At 44.1% G+C, this 21,609-nt stretch overlaps 2 protein-coding genes across 2 annotated transcripts; both read right to left on the bottom strand.

Moving 5' to 3' along the window:
• Positions 1-459: 459 nt before the first annotated feature.
• Positions 460-5,740, bottom strand: cct2 (chaperonin containing TCP1, subunit 2 (beta)). The gene is made up of 16 exons (XM_026326292.1): positions 5,647-5,740; positions 4,834-4,908; positions 4,653-4,718; positions 4,277-4,388; positions 3,998-4,074; positions 3,783-3,895; positions 3,244-3,446; positions 3,050-3,150; positions 2,737-2,864; positions 2,481-2,584; positions 1,984-2,103; positions 1,775-1,903; positions 1,456-1,559; positions 1,232-1,331; positions 934-1,075; positions 460-832 (listed from the first exon to the last, which is right to left on the bottom strand). The coding sequence occupies exons 1-16, from the start codon at positions 5,647-5,649 to the stop codon at positions 802-804; spliced, it is 1,608 nt and encodes a 535-aa protein (XP_026182077.1). The 5' UTR covers positions 5,650-5,740; the 3' UTR covers positions 460-801.
• A 3,781-nt stretch (positions 5,741-9,521) lies between these two features.
• Positions 9,522-19,383, bottom strand: myrfl (myelin regulatory factor like). Its single transcript, XM_026326354.1, is given in 26 exon segments — positions 9,522-10,193; positions 10,468-10,539; positions 10,890-11,001; positions 11,326-11,400; positions 11,551-11,635; positions 11,831-11,878; positions 12,069-12,239; positions 12,376-12,422; positions 12,602-12,673; positions 12,760-12,906; positions 13,532-13,677; positions 13,791-13,900; positions 13,975-14,083; positions 14,177-14,377; positions 14,469-14,559; positions 14,646-14,756; positions 14,964-15,040; positions 15,179-15,374; positions 15,448-15,651; positions 15,882-16,126; positions 16,129-16,304; positions 16,503-16,564; positions 17,457-17,550; positions 17,813-17,892; positions 18,728-18,985; positions 19,264-19,383. Coding segments are annotated over 24 exon segments (2,805 nt in total). The 5' UTR covers positions 17,874-17,892; positions 18,728-18,985; positions 19,264-19,383; the 3' UTR covers positions 9,522-10,100.
• Positions 19,384-21,609: the final 2,226 nt, after the last annotated feature.

Genomic DNA, 21,609 nt, shown 5'->3' with positions numbered 1-21,609 from the left:
GACGAACATGTGAAGAGTCACCTTTAAATCTGTTGTTTTCATTTCTAATTAATATTTATATGTTTTTCTAACAAAGTTAAAAAGTTCTTTTCATGGTTCGGAAGAAAACCACTAAATTAGATGTGTTGACTCTTCCACACGTTAAACTCAGGTACATGCTGTTTTGGTAACGTCAGTGTTGACTCTGTGAGGTCTCAGTCACTCTGACCCGACGGGACAAACGGAGCCAACACTATTTCACATTTCAACAAACTTACAAAATCAGTCCACCTGATTTGTTTGGAGTCAAACGTCTCTGACACCACTGCACAGATTTACTGCAGTAATTCCCTTTACCTGGGCATCTTGTTACCACACTAAGAGTCAAGATGCTGGAACTTTGTGGCAGATGATGATAAACCTGGTGCTTTTCAAACAGAATCGACAGAACTAGATGAAATGTGAGACAACAAACAAAGCTGCTGATGGTTCTTTTATTTCAGTAAACAAAACAACATCCAACCTTCTAAGGTTAGCACAGCCACCCTCCAGCTAATGTTAGCATCACAAACATTCATATCATATCAGCTTCACACTTAGCTGCTGTTGGTCTCTGTCAACAGCAGCTAAGTGATTAGCATCAGCCCTGCTAGCATTAGCTGTGCTACTGAAGTTAGCCGTGTCTGACGTCAGCTAGCGTTAGCCAGCTAGCCTGTGCATTGCTTCCACAGTGAGAGTTGAAAAAGGAAAAGACAGCAGAGTTGAACTACTGAGGTGATAAATAAACGGATCCCTCCTGGGTCTTCTCACCCTCCTGTTCCTCTAGCAGGGGTGATGGTCAGGAACTCTCTTTCTGTGAAAACAGTCAGGAAACAGGCAGCAATGGTCAGACCAGGACCTTCAGTCTCATGTTACCATTCATGTTACCTGTGTACAGGTGGGGGTGGGACTGACCTGGGTGCAGCTTTGATGATGTTGTCGACTCGCAGGATCATTTCCGCGGCCTCAGAGGCGCTAAGCAGCATCTGACACTTCACCTGGAAAGACTCTGTGATGCCCAGCTCCACCATGTTGCCCACCACGCCTTCAGACATGTCTGCAGGGCAAAGCACACGCAGGACGTTTGTGTGGAAAGACCCTCTGAGGTTATTGAGCACAATTAGAACCGTTCTCACGTACGCTACGACACCAAACACTTTCTAGCTCTGTGTTCCTAATAAACCGAGCGCTGCGTGCTGTGCCATGAACTCACTCAGGCCGAACGTGCTCTTGTTCTCCTGGTGTGCAGCTCTCAGTTGAGCCACCAGGTCGGCACTGTCGTAGCCGGCGTTGTCGGCGATGATCGTCGGCAGCTGGAAGAGAAGATTTTGTTCATCAGAATGAGCAACAAGTTTCATACTGTGCACATCTGTCCTGACTAAACATCTGTCTGTAGTTCCTCAGAACATGAAAAAGGAAACAGAACCGTGCCCGTACCATCCTCAGAGCCTTGGCAAACGACTCCATGGCGACCGCCTCCTTCCCTGGCGTCCTGTTGGCCAGATCACTGACCACTTTGGCCATGAGCATCTCGGAGCAGCCTGAGGACGAGGAGCCGGACATAGAGAATCAACGTTTCACAACATTTCACAGGAATTCCCCTTTTCTTGAGTGTGACTGAACAACTAACTATTACTCGTCATTTATGTTCAACCAGTTAGTTTTCATTTAAATTTCTTAACAGTTCAATTCAGTTTTAGGGCTAAAACAACTGAGCTGTCTGCTTTGGTTAGAAGCAGCAGACTGTGTGTGGCACCTCCTCCGTAGACGGTCCGCGGCTCCTTCACAGTCTGAGCCAACACACACAGCGCGTCGTGCAGCGAACGCTCCGCCTCGTCCAGGATCTGCTGGGTCGCTCCGCGCAGGACGATGGTGCACGCCTCGCCTGAGGGTCAGAGGTCACTGGTTAAAGTCGCTGACCTGAAGAGACCTGTGGATCATGTGACTGTGTGCGTGTGTTCGTACCCATGGCGACTCCGGAGAAGTGGATGAGCATGTCTTCTCCGATCATCACCTCCTCGATCAGTTTACAGTGACCGAGCTTCACCAGCTCAGGGTGGTCAAAGGTGGAGGTGATCTCTCCACCTAAACACAAACAAACAACACAAACACAAATAAACACCTTCACCTGAACACAAACACAAAACATTCATGTTGCTGTCATGAAGGAAAATGAAAAGCAGTTTAAAAAGCCACATTTGTAAAGCAGGAACCACAATCTTCAGATTCTGGGCTTGAAACGACCAAAAACTATTTTGAATGTTTTATAGCTAAATGTTCTTATGGTGATACAGCTTCTTAATGTGGCTTAGCTAAAATTTGCTCTTTTGATCTTTTTGGAAATTTACTTTCCTTATAAATGATTTGCAGTTTTTTGCAGAGCTGTAAAGAAAAACTGCTAAACATTGGTGTGTGTGTGTGTGTGTGTGTGTGTGAGTGTGTGTGTGTGTGTGTGGACGCACCAGTGACCAGAGCCAGGCGTTCCACTCCGGCGAAGTCTGCGTGTTCGATGGCCATGACTCCGGCTTGAGCGAACAGCTGCTCCGGGTAGTTATAGATCAACTGCCTGAGCAGAGAAAACCCCAGAAACTGAGCTGCAGTCGTCAAACGTGAACAAATGTGTGAGCAACTGCTCAAGTGTTTCCTGAGTGAGCTCGACTAAGGCTTGCACTTCATCTCACACTGCAACTGACGCTTATTCTGGAAAAGCCTTTGTACCTGTTGATGAAGCAGTTGATCCCGTGCTTCAGGATCCGGTCGACTTTCTCCTTCATCTTCTCTTTCTCTGCGAGTTCGATCTCTGCGACCTTCGCCGTCGAGTCGACACGAACCCTGGAGCCAAAAATCTGAGACAAACACACACAATAAACTAAACCAGGTGGATTCACACACATTACGCCGAGTACACCAACAGTCATTCTTGCTCTCAGTCTCTGGGTGAGCTGCAGAAGCTGCAGGGTGTTGAAGCAGTGCAGGACAGTAATTCAGGTCATTCAGGTCATTCAGGTGAGGACAAAGTGTGTGTGTGCACCTTGATCTTGTCGGTGTCCATGCCGGTGTTGGCGATCAGGATCTTGACGTTCTCCAGCCTCTTTGGTTGGTTCACTCCAATCTTCTTGTCCAACAGGAAACCTGGACACAGCACAAACAGACATGATGTCACAGCAGCCAATCGGAGGCGAGACATCCTCCTCGGGGTGGGGCTATGACAACACGCGTCCTCACCTTCATCCAGGTAGGAGTCGGTGAGGCTCCCTCCCAGCTTCTTGATGATGTGGATGGCCTCCAGGTTTCCAGAGCCTTTCAGCCTCATGACGGCGTTGACAGCGAGCCGGGCGAAATGGTCTTTGTGGTGGGTCAGCAGTTTGGACGACAACGTGGTCCGGGAGATGTTCAGCAGGTCCTCCTGGAAGCGAGCCGGGTCGTTGCTATGGAGACCAAAAGGATGAGGAGAGAGGAAGAAAAAGGAGAAGACTAAGTAAATGAGTTTGGTGTCATGAACAAACTGATGATGTACATTTGTTGCTATAAAAGCAGTGGAAGACGTGCCCCTGCATTCAAAATGCTACTGTAGTAAAAGTACAAGAGCATCAGCACTAAAACCAGCATGTGGTGTCAGATCAGTGCGTTTTGTCTTGGCAGAGGAGTTCAGTGTTTCTTTCTTTCTTAGCAAAAATGATCTGACAAATACAGCTGCAGGAATGTTTTTATACACTTTCTCTAGTGAGATAAAAGCTGCACTGCAGTAACGTTTCCAGTCTGACCTGTGGTCGACAGCAGCCTCTTTCAGAGCTTCTCTGGCAGCCTGAGTCGCCTTCCTCCACCCGGACACGATGGTCTGAGGGTGAATCTTCCTGGCGATGAGAAGTTCGGCCTCCTGCAACAGCAAAGGTCATGGTTAAAGAGCAGCTGCAGAACGACGACTTCTCTGCTCTCAGCAGAAACGCTGTATGGAAGCGTTGACTAAACATTCAGTTACCCTCAGCAGCTCGGCGGCCAGCACGGTGACGGAGGTCGTCCCATCTCCAACTTCATCGTCCTGAACCTTCGACATGTCTGAGAGCACAAACATTTCATTTCAGCTCACACTCAGTTCAAGCTTCTTAAAGTACAAATATTGTTTCACAGCATTGTATTCAGCTTTGCTCTTTATTACAGACATGAGCTGATTACTGCACCACTGAGTCAACATCTGGCGGTTGATGGTTTATGACCAGTGCTGCAGCCAGACCAGCAGATTTACAACGCCTGTACTCACCAACCAGAACTTTGGCAGCAGGGTTGTCGACGCCGATGGCTTTCAGGATGGTCGCTCCATCGTTGGTCACTGTAACTGAAGTGCCTTTGGCCCCACTCAACAAGATCTTATCCTGAGAGAACGACCGAGAAAACAGATTTTTGAGTGTTTGTGCCTGAATGTCCTGAAAATTCCATCAGATCTGCTGCTTGTGTGTTTATTCCCTCACATCCAAGTCTATCAGTAACATGTATCCAGCTCTGGTGTGAACTAAACTCCTAAACTGCCACCATGCACAGATTGAAATGCAGCCTAAAGTTAAAAACACTAAAGACTCATGAAACAAATCCAAAGTAAAAGCAAACATGACTATCCAGGTTGGTTTAGATGGACTCACCATCCCCTTTGGTCCCAGAGTGCTTTTCACCAGGTCTCCAATAGCTATGGCGCCCACAAAGGAGGACTGCAGAGGAAACACAAAAACGTTCATCTCAGGCTTCACTGGTACTAAACAACAAGAAATAACTCAATAACTTAACACCAACATCAAAACCACAAAAAGACACAGACAAACCCACCAGTCGTGCAGTTTCAGCCTTTTCCTCATCAGCTCCATGTTTGAAGATGTTGACCGGGGCCATCGATAAGGATGCCTACAAAGAGCCATCAATCAAAATCATGTCTGTTGTTCACATTTATTTTTAAGAGCAATCGATCAACATTTATAATAATCGCTATTGAACAATGCATGAAACTGAGACAGTGGTGGACAATATTTTATTCCGAGCAGCCGTGAAGGCAGCAGCGGTCGAACCCCGCCCCTGTCATCATGGAAACCGCTAGAATCTTTCAGACAAATTAGCAAAAAATAAAATTCAAACCATACAAATGTTAATAACAACATTTACTGACGGAGGGAGGCTTCACGCCGATTCATTCAGACTTAAATTTTCGTTTCTGCCTTAACTCAAAAAATGCTGAAGTCTCTCATTTTGTTCCCGTTTGACAGCACAAAGCCCGGATGACAAGCTAAACTAGCATGCTAACAAGCTAGCTGAGAAGAACGGGAACACGCACTGAAACTGCGAGCACGGACACATTAAACTTGACATTTACAATAAGATGAATGAAGGAAAGGTCCCAAAACACCGCCAGCTCCACCACTGAGATTAAAACCCCTCAAACTACGCGGTTAGCTTAGCCGTTAGCACATTCATAACGCCCATGTGCTTACTCGCCGGCTCAGAGCTAAACAGACGCTACGAACTAAACAAACAACTGATAAACAATTTAACGGAGTCTGTGTGACTTTGGTCACACGAGAGGTGAAAACATTCATTTCTAACTGTTTCTGTCTGTTTACAAAACGAATAAATAAAGTAAAAACTCACCATGATGACTGTGTTTCAGAGCTGAAGCCGTGCACGCACACAGGAGAAGGACTGGACGTAGGGGTGACGTAGTTACGTAAAAACGTAATGCTGCGTTTTAGGCAGATAACGGAAAAGATGCAGCCGATAGGTTTGTTTAAAAAAGTCTGTTTTAAGGCGATATACTGTATGAATCAGTGCAATTTGATATGTTTTGGTGCAGTGTGCTTCCTAGTGATGTGAGTCAGCTGCAGTATCAGCTAAATAACTATTAAAATTATCATTTTGTATTTATTATTTTCTTATTATAGCAAAATCAAATCTTTCACATCCTTCTCCAACACTTGGTTTCTATTGCCTCTGTTTAATTTGTTTAATGATTCTAATAGTTTAGTAGTTGATATATATTTTACACAGACCCTGCCATGTTTCAGAAAACACCAGAGGAACTTGGTGGTTCATATTAATATTAGATTTGCCTTGTAAAGACACATCATTTCATACAGTGGACACAACACCTTATTGTTTTATTGCACATCAAACAGTACAGAAAAGAACGATGGATGAGGGAGCCAACCAAATAAAAAAGTACCAAAAACAACAGTATTTCCAGCAGATATCAGATACAACATGAAGCCCCCTTCTGTCATCTCCTCTTCTTCAGCCCACAGGTCCTGCTCCTGTGCCTGGCAGTCTGGACGGGCAGACAGTAGATGTGCATGGGAAACTTTCTGAAGTAGCTGCTGACCCAGGGTCTGTGGGCACAAACAACAGAAACACAAAGCTCTGTTAGTTGCTGAACATGCAGCAGAAAGATGGTTTGCAGTTATAGTTGAAGGTTGAGTTTTGGTTTGTGCACACTTGGCGACACGCTGGCTCAGACTGAGGTAACACAGGTTTTGCCATCGCAGCTTGTTCTCCTGCTGACGGAGGATTTCAGCTTCTTTCTGCTGCTTCACATCCAGACACAGAGACTCCTCAATCTCTGCCTGGATACGACCCAACTGACAAACACACATTTGTGATTTTATTTAGATTTTATCGATTTTATACAGTGTACATCATAAACAAAATAAGTGAACAACTTTTCTATATCAACACAAATCTTTAGAATTCACCCTAAAAGTCTGTGAAAAATCATCAAAGTCACTTCTCTATTGATCAACTAATTGATTAATTGGCTAAAAGCTTCAGCTCTGATCACATTGTTTGTTCCTCAGTGTTTTAGCCCGGTCATGTGACCGTGTTAATATAAACGTTACCTCCTCCAGCAGGCCCCCGTTGTCTTCCAGCTTCTTCTTCTGCTGCTCACACAGAACTGTCACTTCCTGTCCGCCTGGCTCATGCACACCTGGTTCACCTGCTCTGCCTGTCGGCTGCTGCTGCTGGACGACAGGAGGCAGGAAACAGGTGCTGACGAAAAGAGATGAGTTCATGTTTCACTTCATCATGTTTTCATGTTGTCGAGCAGCAGCTTTGTGTTCAGTGACAGAGCTGCTAAACACACACACAAACACACACTGACCATCCATGTAAACCAGTTTCCATTCAGATTTGTTTACGGCTCTGATCACGGTAACGGATCCCTCTGCCAAGGTCGCGCTTCGGTGGAGAGTATCACACTCACTATGTTATCAGATTGATTGACCAGGCTGAGTTTCCAGCTCCTCCAACAATGTTTCCATCCAGGGTTTTATTTGGACATATCACATTTAATTCAAACTCTAAACTCAACCAGTCGCCTCCTGTTTCTGTGCTCAAGCTCCAAAATAATGTCCCCAGAATAAAAGCTGTTCCTGTTCTTGTGACTTTACATTTTACAGCCACAAAGTCCAAATGAGCAGCAGATAAACTGAACCAGGGTCACAGAGGCACAGACATGGTGCAGATAGAAGTTTGTTTTTGCCTCAGCTGTTGTTTGTTGTCAGAATAAAGAGAAAACAAGGCCTGTAGTGATGCATCTTGGGATTGAGCAGCCTCTAGTGGCCGTAGTAATAAAGACAGGAGCAAAAAGGAGCTGATGTAGATACAGTGACAAAGTTGGTTGGATCAGACCAATCAGCTAAACCCAACCAGCCAATCAGCTGTTACCTGTGTTCTCTGCTGTCCGACTCCTCCTTGATCAGGGAGAGGTGACGAACTCCCATAATGCCCTGCAGCACACACAAGATAGAGTATCAGGTAATTACATGTTCTCAGACAGAAGAGGAGGAGGGAGACAGTTTCCCTCAACAACAGTTACCGTGGCGACAGGAGACGTGTCCATCAGTCTCCAGGCGACAGATGACACCACACACACACACACACACACACACACACACACACACTCTCAGTGTACAGATTAGTTACCTGTATCGGCGTTACACCTGGTTACACCAAAGCTCCTTAAAGGTAAAATCAAATTTAACATGTATGTTCTATCTATCTATCTATCTGTCTATATCTTATACATCCACAGGATATTTTCAGAAGTTCAGAAGTAAATGATTTTTCATTTTAATATGTGTTAAATGTAAATTTTCTACTTTTATTCGCAGACAAACAGAAACTCACAGAACACAGACTCATCTACTGTAGGTAGAACTCACCTCAAAGCCTAAAATATACAGTTTTAAGCTGAAACTACAAAATAAAACTACAATGCCAACGCTCTATCACTGAATTTTAGATTATCTAGTATGTGGAGAAATTCAGTCAGACATGCAGATATAACAGGGCAAGAACAGCTGGTTGAGTCTGGATCCATGGATGAAATATTCTGATGGGTTTAATAAATATTTCCAAAATAACAAACAAAGGAAAATAATAAAACCCACAATACAGCCATTAAAAATGGTGAAGTATTCTTTATAACATCAGGGCAGAACTCAGTCAACAGTAGATTTCAGATTTCTATTTGGAAAAGCTGAATAATCAAAACCAGTGAAATGATGCAAATACTCACTTTGAGCCGTTTGTCCTCCTGTTTCTGTGTTTTCACTGTGGAGTTTGTCTCCGTCCTGCAACTTTACCTTCCTCTCCAACGCCTCATTAGTTTGGTGCTTGTGCTGCACCTCCTCCACCTGAATTAGTCATCACTGTGGTCAGTGCTGGAAAGTGACTCGCTGCATTTACTTCAGTCCAGCTGTGAGGTATTTGTACTTTACTGGAGTATTTCCATGTTGCGCTACTTCGTCCTTGGACTTCACTACATGTCAGAGTCAAACCTTGGACTTTTTCCTGCTCTACATTTATCTGAGAACTTTAGTTCCTTTTCAGAATCAGATGGATCCAACAAAATACAGTCTGATCATCAAACTTTATTGATCCCTAGGGGGAAATTCACAAGATACCCAGCAGTATGGAAAGTACTTCAAATTAGAAGTATATAAGGTAGTTAACGTCAGCTACCCAGCGGTATATAAAGTACTTCAAATTAGAAGTATATAAGGTAGTTAACGTCAGCTACCCAGCGGTATATAAAGTACTTCAAATTAGAAGTATATAAGGTAGTTAACGTCAGCTACCCAGCAGTATATAAAGTACTTCAAATTAGAAGTATATAAGGTAGTTAACGTCAGCTACCCGGCGGTATATAAAGTACTTCAAATTAGAAGTATATAAGGTAGTTAATGTCAGCTACCCAGGAGTACATAAAGTACTTCAAATTAGAAGTATATAAGGTAGTTAACATCAGCTCCACCTTTACCTTTTGGATGCTGGTACTTTTGGACTTTTACTGCAGTAATACTTTGAACAAACTAAATTCCTGTTTCTTAGTGTTTCATGTGAACTACAGCAGCCAGGATTCAGTTCAACATCTTTCACTCTGTTGTTTGCAGTGTTTACATTGTGTTTAGCAGTATTTTATCCTTCTCTTTAATTACTACTGAGTGGTAAGATGAAAAAACATTGTGTTTTTTAAAGTATTTTGGTTTTATTCAGACAAAAAACTACACGTCCACAGCAGAGTCTATGATTTAACTGGATAATTTACTCTAAAATTGGAGCATTTAGGATTTAAGTTGGTGTTAATGACTATGTGAGTTACAAATCCAAGTTTAATTCTAAGGAATCTGTTATTCTCAAAAAAGTATCTCAGAACTCACAGTACTTGAAGATACTGAAAATGTAATCTGGTTCCATAACTCAGTCAGCACTTCACAGAAAAACAGAAGTGCTTCATTTTAATGAGTTTACTCATTTCCAGGCTGATTAATCACATTAACCTCATTAAAGGTGGAAAAAACAGCGTCTGCGTCTGATGAATCATGGGGGTGAAGTGCTGAATGTTCTCTCATGAAGCAGAAAAGACATGAGAATAAAAGTCAATACATTTAGCAGATATTGTGTCTGATCTGAGAACATCAGCAACAGTCGGTTATTTCACGATAAAAACACCTTTACAGTTAAAAAAAAACAGACAACACAACATCAGAGGAGGCGACGGTCAGAAAAGCACTGAAATGGTCGGTTACTGGTCTGTAAATGTGAGTCTATGAGTCTGTGCAGCGTCTGTAGAAGTAAAAGTGGTAGTCGGTGAAGAGCGCCCCCGCGTAGTGATGGTCAGTACTGCAGTCTGCCTGTCCCTGCAGAGAGAGAGTCACTTCCATTATTAACGTTCATTATTAATATTGTAAACACTAAAAATATAAAGGTGGTCACCAGTTAATGACATGACAGTGGTCAAACAGACCGGTAGGCTGGAGCTCTGTGTGATATTAAAGGGAAATGCTGCAACAAACCAACAACGTGTTAGTCCAACCATCAGTCTTGTGTGATTTCCCTCCTCTGCCTGAGGCTCAAAGGCCACGACACAAATCCTTAAAAACACTTATATAAAAAGAAAAATTGTTTTCTTACAGCCACTGTGGAGCGGAAGTGATACGAGCTGTGATAAAGACGAGCCACGTGGAGCTGCCATTCATGTTCACCCTGCAGAAACACACACACACACACACACACACACACAGGTCGGTTCTAAGCTCATTCAGTACAGGCTTCAAACCCCTTAACATCCAGTTTCGCCTTTAGTTTCCCCTTAAGCAGCTTTGAATCTTATTTCACATTTCTCCAGTATTTTATGAAAGTTATATGACGTCTGCATTGACTGAACACCTGAAAGGTGTTGTGCATTATTTTACACACGTTTAACACTACTACCACCATCATCATCATCATCATCATCTTTTTATGTGAGAAATACCTTAACACCACGTCTGCAATACACATTCCTTCTACCTGTAGCCCAACAGGTAAAAACAAACATGTCTGCTGGTGCGTACCTGTGTGTTCGATGGGTATACGCTCCCTGTCACAGTGCTGAGATCCAGCAGGGCCGAGCAGGCCAACGACTCGTCAAAGCTGCACAGATGAACCACCAGCAGCTCTGTGGAACTACCCCGAAAACAAAAAGTTAATCCAGAAAGATCAGCTCAGTTACCCAGCTGTTACCCAGCTGTTACCCTGCTGTTACCCTGCTGTTACCCAGCTGTTACCCAGCTGTTACCCTGCTGTTACCCAGCTGTTACCCAGCTGTTACCCAGCTGTTACCCAACAGCTTCATTTAGCATAAACACCAACAGGAGTTTCCAAGAAAGGTTCAAAAGTTTAAAACTGGTTATAGAAAGGAGACGATCCAAGGCTGTAATGATGGAGTGATTCTATCATATATTAATACTGGGTGATGGGTGTGTTTTCCAGCAGATAGTCAGAACTCACTTCATGAGCAGAGTGACCCTCATGTTGACTGGGACAAACTGGCTGATGGGAACTCTGAAGACGTATCGACCTGGACTGGAGGACACAAATCGCACCTGATCAGTGTATAATCCACACACCTCATCAATAACAAGTCAAATAAGTCAGATCATTTCATTTTAAGTCCTGGATGGAAGATTTTGGCATATTCCTAAAATTCTGGTGCGTTTCTCTTTTCTTACTTACCCACATTCGTCTCTTAGACAGTATTTGCTGTCAATCCGCTGCAGGTTCTCTTTGATCATGAAAGTCTGGATGGTGGTGTTGGTCCCTGACACACACACACACACACACACACACACACACACAGATAAGGCTATAACATGCTGTGTTGATGCACACTGGGGTCAGATCAAATAAATGGATGAAATCACACTGGGAGTTAAACTACAGGGAACAGCCCATCTGGCTGTTAGTTAGAGCAGCTACAGTCCACTTCTTAAAACTGTGCAGAGCAAACACTCACAGTCTCTGGCGTTTTTCAGCTCATGATAAAAATCTTCGTTTCTTCTGTCTGCAGAGAAAAACCCAGAAACCGTGAATCAAGAAATCAGCATCACACGAGGCCCGAGTGTGTCTTTATCTGTGAGTCATTTAATTTATTTCATTAATTTATGATCAATATGCATTCTGCACACATACACTGGAATTATTGTATTTCTCTCAGTTTTTGTGCTTCCTACTGTCAGTGAGCTCGTCATTACCGGTCTCATCGGACTCTTCTACTTCAGCTGACTGCCTAGTAGTGGTGCTGGACTCGGCGCTGCCACCTGCTGCTGAGGGGCAGCAATACACGTGATCACAGTACAGCAGGTCACAGAAGTGGACATCAGGGGGCCAGGGCCCGGTCGGACCGGTCGGCGGCACTGGAAGACCTAAGGTGGAGTTACAGTTGCTGCTAATTACAGATCAGTCATGTCACATCACTGTGCAGGGTGAAGAGACATTAGCAGAAGTCAGAATCATCTCACTCACTAGCGAGTGGTTACGTGTTATAGCTGTGGACTTTACCTGCACTGGTCCATGCTGTGGTGTGCACAGGAACCATGCTGCCATTGCTAACAGGAAAACAACAGCACACAGGAGACTGAGCTTTGTTATTGGAAACCTCAGCAGCCTTTGACACAGTGAAGTCATGTTTGTGTGACTCTACACACTGAGGGTTCGGTGTTACTGGTAGTTTAGGTGTTTAGGTGTTTGGTGACTGGATGTAAAGACAAAGGTTTTGATTATTTACCTCCCACCAGGAAAGATGTCAAAATCTTTCTCCTTGAAGTTGACCAGGTACAGAGCGGTGATAGAGATGGCGCTGTGCACAAACACAAATAATAGATTTCTTCTTCTGTAAAATATTGTTTCTACGTAGTAAAAACAGGAAGTGACATCATGCCTCACCAGAAGGCCAAGGTGGCGAGCAGGGCGAAGACACTGGCCTGGAAGATTTTATGCTGCACACAGTTTTTATGACTCCAGCCGTCCTCCTGAACATCCTCAGTCTTACGTGCGTCAGGACTCGACGTCGTCGACACGCTGCTGTGTTTCCTGTTGGAGTAAATGAAAGGACTCCAGCTTTTATTCTGAAATCCCTTTACTTTCGTTTAAGTTAAATAATCAGATGTAAAATTCAAAATGTTGTTTTATTGCCAATTACAATGTCATTCCTATGTGGAAACAAACTGAAAGTTGGTTTTGTGAAGAGAGTTAACCAATAACTAACAGATAAAAATATAATAATTGACCATGAAACTATCAGAACTTTCAATAAACAGACATTTCACAACCTTTAGCTAATAACAGCTGCTGCCTTTCATTCAGAGAAACTGCTCTGACCTTGAACTGTGATTTGCACTGAGGCTCAGATAAGACACAACGTTTATGTAACACACACTCGGCACCATGTTTTCCATGGTTCTGTACGAGCTGCAGTGTGACCTGAACCACACAGATCATAGAGGGCTGTGCTGATTTTAAACTAAACCCTCAGGGCTGCACTGGTGCAAATGTTTTTAAATGACAATGTTGCAGCTCACCAGGTAAATATATCATTTGCATGTTGTGTAATATGTGTATAAACGTCACTATATGATGTTTGTTTGACTCTGTCCACCCTGTGTAAGTGAACAGATGAATGGATGAATGGCAGATGAGTGGGTGAAGGGATGGGGACCTGGTGGAGCGCAGGCTGCCTGTCAGGCTCTTCAGCTTGGCCAGTCGGCGGTTCCAGACCTCCAGCTCTTTTATTCGAGTCTCCAGGTTGTCGGTGAGTTTCGACAGCTGCTGCACCGCCCCGACGTTCTCCATGAATATCTGCTCCTGGAGGAAGAGGAAGACGTGTCAGGGACATACAAATTCTACACAAGTCGAAAACGGATTCAAATCCAACCAACGGGGGTGAAAACACCACAGGCTGGAAACGGTTAATTTACCTTGTCCACCATGAGGAAATTATTGATCTTCTCTCCGTCGGAGCAGGTGACATCTCCAACCTCCATCACCGCTGACGGCAACAGCTCCTTCACCTCCTGAGCTATTACACCTGAAAAGATGTCACATGATCATGTTGTTATATCCAGCCCATGTATTCCCAACTCACCTGGTGTCAGGTGTTACCTGTCTGGTGGGTGTGGTCTATTCCCATAGCGCAAGCAAACTCTGATTTGTAGTCGAACTCGACGATTCTCATCTGAGTGATTCTCTTCAGCTGCTGCTCAGAGTCCACCTGACAAACAAGAAGACAGTTTAGAATCTATTATTATTATTTATTATTATTTATTAGATTTTTACGAATGTAGACTCACGCTAACGTATTTACCTCCTGTATGTTTTGCTTGGCACGGCAGTCAGACGGCTGCATGACGGCGCCCATCACCTTGGCGTTACCGCAGACGACCAATGCCTCATCAGGGCAGTCTGTGTTGATGCCCACCCGGCCTGGACAGACCACCGAGTCCTGCACCGCCCCACGCTGCCACAGGGCGTCCCCGTCTATCTCAAACTGACCAGGGTTAGACGCCTGCAGGAAGGAGACACCCCTAACACTCAATGTCTCTGTTGGAGTCAGCGACTTATTGATTGATTGGTTATTGATTTACTGTTGGAGTTACCCTGACGATGATTTTCTCTGACACCAGAGCTGTTAGCGGGAAGGTTTCCTCTTTCACTGCAGCATATAGACCGACCACCATCTGAAAATACCTACACACACATACAGGTAAACACCTACACACACATACAGGTAAACACAGACACAGACACACACATACACAGAAACACTCTCGTACCTCTGGTCTGGATTGGGTTTGCCTTTCTTTCTCATGTTGTTGGCCGTCGTCTCACTGAAGTGCAGCCGACTGAGAGTCACTCTGGTGAGTTTGCCACCAGGTAGACTGACCCTGGAGGTTCAGAACCTCTTTAAATGTTCGTATTTTTACAACTTGATTTCAGTATATTATGCACAGAAGTAAAAAAATAGTTCCTTTTAAAAATAAAGCTTCTAGTGGAACATATTAGACATAAACAACTGACTGTGATGAATAGTCAGGGAGCAAACACTGTTATGTGGCTTCCTCGTTGCATGTAGAGATACAGGTGTGACCTACCTGACAGGGTGGAAGGGCTTCTTGCTGCGGTCAGGTCGAGACTGTTCGATGGTCACCTGGTGGCTCGGAGCCTCCAGCTGTAAGAGGAATCAGACATGAACTACTGAAACGGCTCGTTGGGACAACATCTTCAACAGGTGTGACTCAAAGCTCCAGTGCTTCCAGTACTGATGTTAAGCTGGAGGTAACTGTGCTCGTTCAGTTCCTGTACGCACCTTGACTCCAAACACTTTTATCAGGAAGTGGTCGACCTGCTGTGGCCCGCTGGCTGTTCTGACGTACTGCGGCTCTGCAGCCACACCAACGTGCACTGTGACCTGAAAGTGGTTCTTCTTCTGGCACACAAAGGCCTCGTCAGCTGCGGAGTAGTTGAAGCCTTTATCTGTGTCCACATAGTAGGCAGGTGGAGCCCTGGCAACAACAGCAAAGTGTCTCAACAACTGGACAGATCCACAATAAAAATTCAGCCGGTTCTGTTACTCACAGTATCTGGTAGCCGCTGCTGTACCAAGTGCTCCACTGTTCTGGTCTGTAATGCTCCCAGTTCAGCAGCTGGTGGGATCCCAGGGTTAGTCCTCCACCACCTACACCCCCACCACGAGTCCGGTCAGCATCACAGCAGGAAGCGTCGCCTCCTGCCGATGGTTCTTCACACTCAGATCTCCTCCGCTTTTTAGTCTCCGGGGAGCTGAAGCACAATGACACACACAGCTAATTACTGATGGACTGAGTCTCCACTGTCCCAACGAATTCTGCTCTTCACATCATTATGTCAAGAATAACCACGAGTCACAGTTTGGAAATGGGTTAAGTACCATAGTCAGAGATTGTTCATCACTGATCTTTGCTCCTATCTTAGCCCATTAGTTAACTGCAAACCTGCTAAAACTAGAACTAACAATGCTAAAGTCTGTTTACCAGGTGTATATTGTGGAGGCAGAGCCCAGCAGGCAGGTCGATGGGGGCGTGGGCAGGTTTGGGACTACACCCACATCAGGACAGGCTGCTACATAGGTGCCTAATGGAGGCAGAGGGGGAGAAGGAGGTGTGGGCGGGTTGTAACCCTGCAGGCGGCTCTCTGGACCCAGGTACTGTGTGTGTCCAGGTGAGTGGTTTGGATGCAGGTGTAGAGGTGGAGCAGGGGGGGCAGGGGGGGCAGGGGGGGTGCAGACTTGATGTAAGTGTTAGTGAGACCCAGACTGCGGAGCTGATCGTGGGTCAGCAGGTCGGTGCCACGATCCTTAAAACAACAGGAAGAGGAGGCGGTGCACTGGGCCCTGTGTTGGAGCACTTCCTGAACGGTCTGCTGGTTTGACCCATAGCTGCATTCATGCTGGAGATCTGTCAATCAGAGACATACATTATATTATCAGGCTAAAGAAATGAAGTGGTAGCATGTTACTGGTTAGCCTCTTAGCCACATTAGCTTGTTAAATAGTCATTAAGGTTGAGTTCAGTCATCAGGTGAAGAAAAAGATCTTTTCCAGTCCAACTGTACTGGTAGCAGTGGTCCTGTCCGTGTGGAGCTGGGGATGGTACCTGGTATCTGTGCAGGTGAACAGGCCTCTGAGCTCGAGTCAGGAGGAGACTCGGGGAGCATGCTGGGACAAAGATATGAAGTAGGACTGATTAGCTGTGAAATACCTGGTGACATCAGTTTTAGTGTTAATAACATGTGAGTTATATTGTTTTAAAACGATCTCCTGGCTCTACAGAGCACCTGGCGAGTCCTTCACTCGGCTGATAACCAACTAGGCCAGTTTTTATGTCTGTTATATAACAAAGCATGTCTCCATGAATGAAGATGAAACAGTAAATTTGCCTTACTACTATTACTACTACTACCACTACTACTATTCTTTCTGCCTTTCCTATGTGTACTTTTTCTTTACTCTCGTACATTTTAGATTTTATACTCTAATCCTTTTTAAAGCAGTACATTCACGTCTACTCCTGACTCACTCACTGCAGCTCTGGACTTTGATCATTGATAAGGAGTAAATATTAATGAAAATATAAAATCAAATGTTAAAATCAGGATCTGACTTAGCAGAAGATGAGCTGTAAAAACTACCTCACTGGATTGATTGAAGTGAATTTCACTGATCAATAATCAATCAGCGAAGAAAGAAACAACGTTCAGCCTGAGCATGTGTCATTTCTGCCCTCTGAAGTCATGTGGCTGTTCCTCACTAAGGTTTAGAATTAGAGAATTAGAGTTGGACTGAAGCTGCGTCCACATCCCAGAACATCCTGTTGGTCCCATCAGATCTGCTGTTTGTGTGTTTGTTCCTTCACATCCATGTCTGTGTCATGTGAACATGTCAACATGTGAACACCGTTGATTCCTAAACTGCCACAGACTGAACTGAAATGTGAGCCACGCTCTGTTGATGTGGACGCAGCCTTAGTTGCAGTGGTTAAGGTTCGGGTTGTCGTTCTGTTGGTGAGGGTCCTCACAAGTATAGAAAAGTGCGTGTGTCTGGTTCTTACAAGTTGCTGGCGTCCATGTCGTTGCTGAGATACTGCTCCAGGATGCTCGTATCCACGGCGACAGTACTGTCCAACACACCACTCACATCCTGACCTGCACACACACACACACGTTTTTAGAGACATGAGACCTGCAGCTCAGCTGGACCAGCTGTCCGCCGGACTCTGGACTGGCCTGCACAGTTTTGACCATCTGCACAGTTTTATTTTCTTCTCTTTATATATTTGGATAAAATCTATTAACAGATGCTAATGGTCCTCACTCTGCACTTCACGACACTGTTTGTTTATTCTGATATTAAAACAAACTCTTAAACGCTCGATTAACTCAAATATAACCACAACAGTCGTCTCACCACTGAAGAACTGCTGCAGCGCCTCGTTCTCGCCCAGCACCTGGCCGCTCTCGGGCTCCATGCTGCCCAGTGGGGGGGCGCTGAGAAAATAATCGGAAAAATAATTAAGATTTACAGGAAATGACACCTGTTTTTTTACTGTCTGATAATGTGGAGGAGGTTTTGAAACTGATGCAAAAAGCATGTTTGGAGCTCTGCGTATCAGTGTAGGATCCTGTATTCTCTGTCACATGTTAAAGGTCCAGTTTCTCCCAGTAGCATTTTCTGTTTCTTCTGGCAATGAATAAATCTGATTTACTTACAGCGTAAAGAAAAAAATCATCTGTGGCAGCAGCAGGGCTTTAAAAAAACCTGACCAATCAATGTGCTCGGCCCGAACAGAACCATTGGCCTGTCAACCTACGTCATACACATCCACACTCAATCTCCCACAAGGCATTGCAGGCGGACATGTGCTTTGTTTGCCACAAACTGTATTTGAGAAAACTACAACTACAAAGACGTAAACCAGAATTAACGTTGGCTTTTCCACGATGGCGACAGCTGAGAGCAAAGGTGCTGAAAAATGACGCCATGGTGACTTTTGTTTGGTTTTGGGGGGGATTCAAGAAATCTGTGTTGGTGTGATCTGGCTTTAGTACGGCCCCCCCAAAACCAAAGGCCGGGATATCTTTTCAAAATCAAACTTCCTCTTACTGGTTTTTCCAGGATCACCAACTTTTGCTTTAATGTTTGTTTTCATCTGTGGAGTCTAGTTTTTAACCAGTCAAGGGTTAAATGAAAAAAAGCCACACCTGTTTCTGTTGTGGCTGTAATGATGAGCAGATGTATTTGTGCATAATTCAAGCTGAAAGACGACTGATATGTTTATAACAGCTCAGACCTGCAGCAGCCGACATATTTGTTCAAACACACCTGTGTGTCTCTCCAAGATGGCCGCTGGTGGGTCGCTCAGCACTGATCTGTGTGATTTACCTGACCTGCTCCTCCTCAGGTACAGTCCATCTGTGACGCTGGCTTCAGATTTCAGACCCTCGGAGTTTCTCCAAGCGTGTCTTTCTTCTTCTGTGGTTTCAGCTGAGAGAAATATATTCCTTTAGGGTCTTTTTTTTTTACTCTTGCTGGTGTTTGTGGCGACTGTGGATCGGCTCTGTCTGTCAGATGGACTTTGAGCTTTGAACAGGAAAAGGTAAAAGACGTTCACACACCAGACGTAGGCGTATAACACACCTGTGTGTGTGTGCGTGTGTGTGTGTGTATGTGTGCGTGTGTGTGTGTGTGTGGATGACGCTATAAACCGGTCAAGACTCATCTGTACTGATAACACACTCTCCAGCCTTAAGCCCAAATGTAAAGCTGCTATAATTAATATAATATATTATAAGACCAATGGATGAAATGAGTGTGTGTGTAATGTAAATGAGGTCATCAGGCAGAAACATCATTTTTACCTTGTTTCTTAGCCTGAAGTTGACATTTCATCCTCAGCCAGCAGGTGGCAGGGCAGGCTTCAGCTCAGATTGAGTGTAAATGGTACAAACAGTGAACAAGAACACACACACACACACACACACACACACACACACACACACACACACACACACACACACACACACACAACACAGGTGAAAAATCCAACAAAACAAATCAGTGGTGTTGTAAAACATGGATCTTACTCAACAGCACCAACCAAAATGAAACGTTTCCTCATCAGTGAATGTGAGTCTCTGTCTGTCCAGGAGGTGGTGCAACAGGACTGCACTCTGCCCCTCACGGATTAAGGATTTAGGTCCTGACTGAGACCTAAACATTGAAACATTGAAACATGGAGACGGAAAATGAAGTTTCTGTCTAACCAGCGTCCTGCAGTAATTTGCTACTAAAGACACATGATTAGTGACACAATGAGACCAGTTACATAACTGAACAAAAACATGCACAAATAGATCTTAGTGTAAAATAACCCAGTACATTCACTCAAGTACCTAAGTACAACTCTGAAGTATTTGTACTTTACCTGAGTATTTCCATGTTGTGCTACTTCATCCTTGGATGTACTCTGTTCCCCTGCAGAACAGGAACACTGTACTTTTACCCTGTGGTATTTCTACTGTTACTGCAGTAAAGAGCCACTCTGGTTTATATAAATCTTGAATGTTCAGCAGCAGAAGCTGCAGCATCGTAAACTTTATCGCCACACACACACTCGCTGAGCAGAGAGAGCGGAGCTGATGTTGCATCACCGTGGCGATGACACTCTGGTTGTCATGGTAACGATGTTGTTGCCCCAGTGTGGGATCCAGGTCACTGATAAGAAACACAACGGTGATAAGAAAGACAATGGAGCCTGTGGGTGTGTGATGTTGATAAGAGCGGGCAGAAGAGCTGTTGTGAAACAGAAGTTATTTTTATGTTTCAATGCCCTCAGTCAGACCCCGAGGTCACATGACCTCTTTTTAAAATATTCATATGGACCAAATGTTCTGGAAGTGAACAACATCATTAGAAACTATGTCATAGTACTTTTTATTATAATTAGTACCAGATTAATAAATTCTTTCCAAGAAACTTCCTAGAAAAAAGTTTTATTTATGGGCTTATAAAAGAATTACAGCTTCACTTGCCAACATAAAGATCAACAAGCTGTTGCAAATCCTTCTACACACTGTGGGGAATGAAATTCTGCTGCTGAAATACTGAACCTCTGCTTTATTTGTTGTTCTGCTGGACCAAGAGTGAGAAGAACAGAGGTCAAAACAAAACCCTGGTTTCTTATAAACAGGATGAACAAACCAACCACAGCAGCGTCAGGACACCAAATTATTTTTCAGCTGCTTTGTGAGTTCATGACAAATTACAGGTTTATTTTGTTAATAATAATTTACTCTATGATAACATGATACCAATGTGAAAGGGATGAAACTACAGACAGGAAGTAGTACTCAGATACTACTACAGTAACAGTAGAAATACCACAGTGCAAAAATCCTGTGTTCCAAGTAAAAGTCCTGCATTAAAATGTTACTGCAGTAAAAGTATCATCATCCAAATGTACTTGAAGTAGCCAAAGTAAAAGTAGTAGTATGAAATGTATATTAGGTATGATATGAATAATATAAAAAAAAAAAAAATATATATATATATATAAATTGGATTGACGTTTATCTTACATTTTTTTTAATTGCCTGAACTTGTATTTAAAGCTTATTTCACAGACACAAGGCCAGAGAAGCGAAAGTCCCTGAGATTATTAATGTTTGATGAATTCACCTCAGCAGCAGTGATTCAGAGCTCTGGTTTGTTCTGGGTAACTTGAGTTGGAATAAATTGAGTGTGACTCACCTCAGGTGGGTGCTGTGCTTCTGCAGCAGGAACCAAGTGTAAATATCAACAGTGTGTCACGATTGTCGACTTTAAAGTGACAAGAAGTTAAATGGAAAGGCCTTGTTTTCTTCCTGCTCAGCGAGATATGAGTCACTGGTGACGGAAACATCAGAGTTTGTCGTGCTGAAGAGACAACTTTCCACGGGGAACTTCCTGAAACCAGAACTCTGCAACACCTGGGGCTGGTTTCTGATCATTGTCTGCACAGGTGAGTCGTCAGCTTCACAGGTGTCCTGCACTCACATCACAGCTGATGTTCTTCCCCTCCCAGTGCCTCAGATCTGATGTTTCCACAGTGTGAACAAACCAAATCAAACGCTGGGAGATCAGATCTGGGCCACTTGCATATGTGGTCCCAGATCCTGTTCCTGTCTGATCTGGGGTGTGGAAGCAACCCAGGTGACTCAGATATG

This window comes from Mastacembelus armatus, chromosome 23, assembly GCF_900324485.2.
Source record: "Mastacembelus armatus chromosome 23, fMasArm1.2, whole genome shotgun sequence".
NCBI lineage: Eukaryota > Metazoa > Chordata > Actinopteri > Synbranchiformes > Mastacembelidae > Mastacembelus > Mastacembelus armatus.
The sequence above is the reverse complement of the archived record's forward strand: the minus strand, read 5'-3'. Positions and strand labels throughout refer to the sequence as shown.

What these genes read in the sequence shown, in the direction of transcription:
- cct2 (XM_026326292.1), bottom strand. An exon ending in CGACTCCTACCTGGATGAAG is followed by an intron (nt 3,151 to 3,243) that starts GTGAGGACGCGT and finishes TGCTGTGTCCAG; the next exon opens with GTTTCCTGTTGGACAAGAAG. An exon ending in TGGACACCGACAAGATCAAG is followed by an intron (nt 2,865 to 3,049) that starts GTGCACACACAC and finishes TGTTTGTCTCAG; the next exon opens with ATTTTTGGCTCCAGGGTTCG.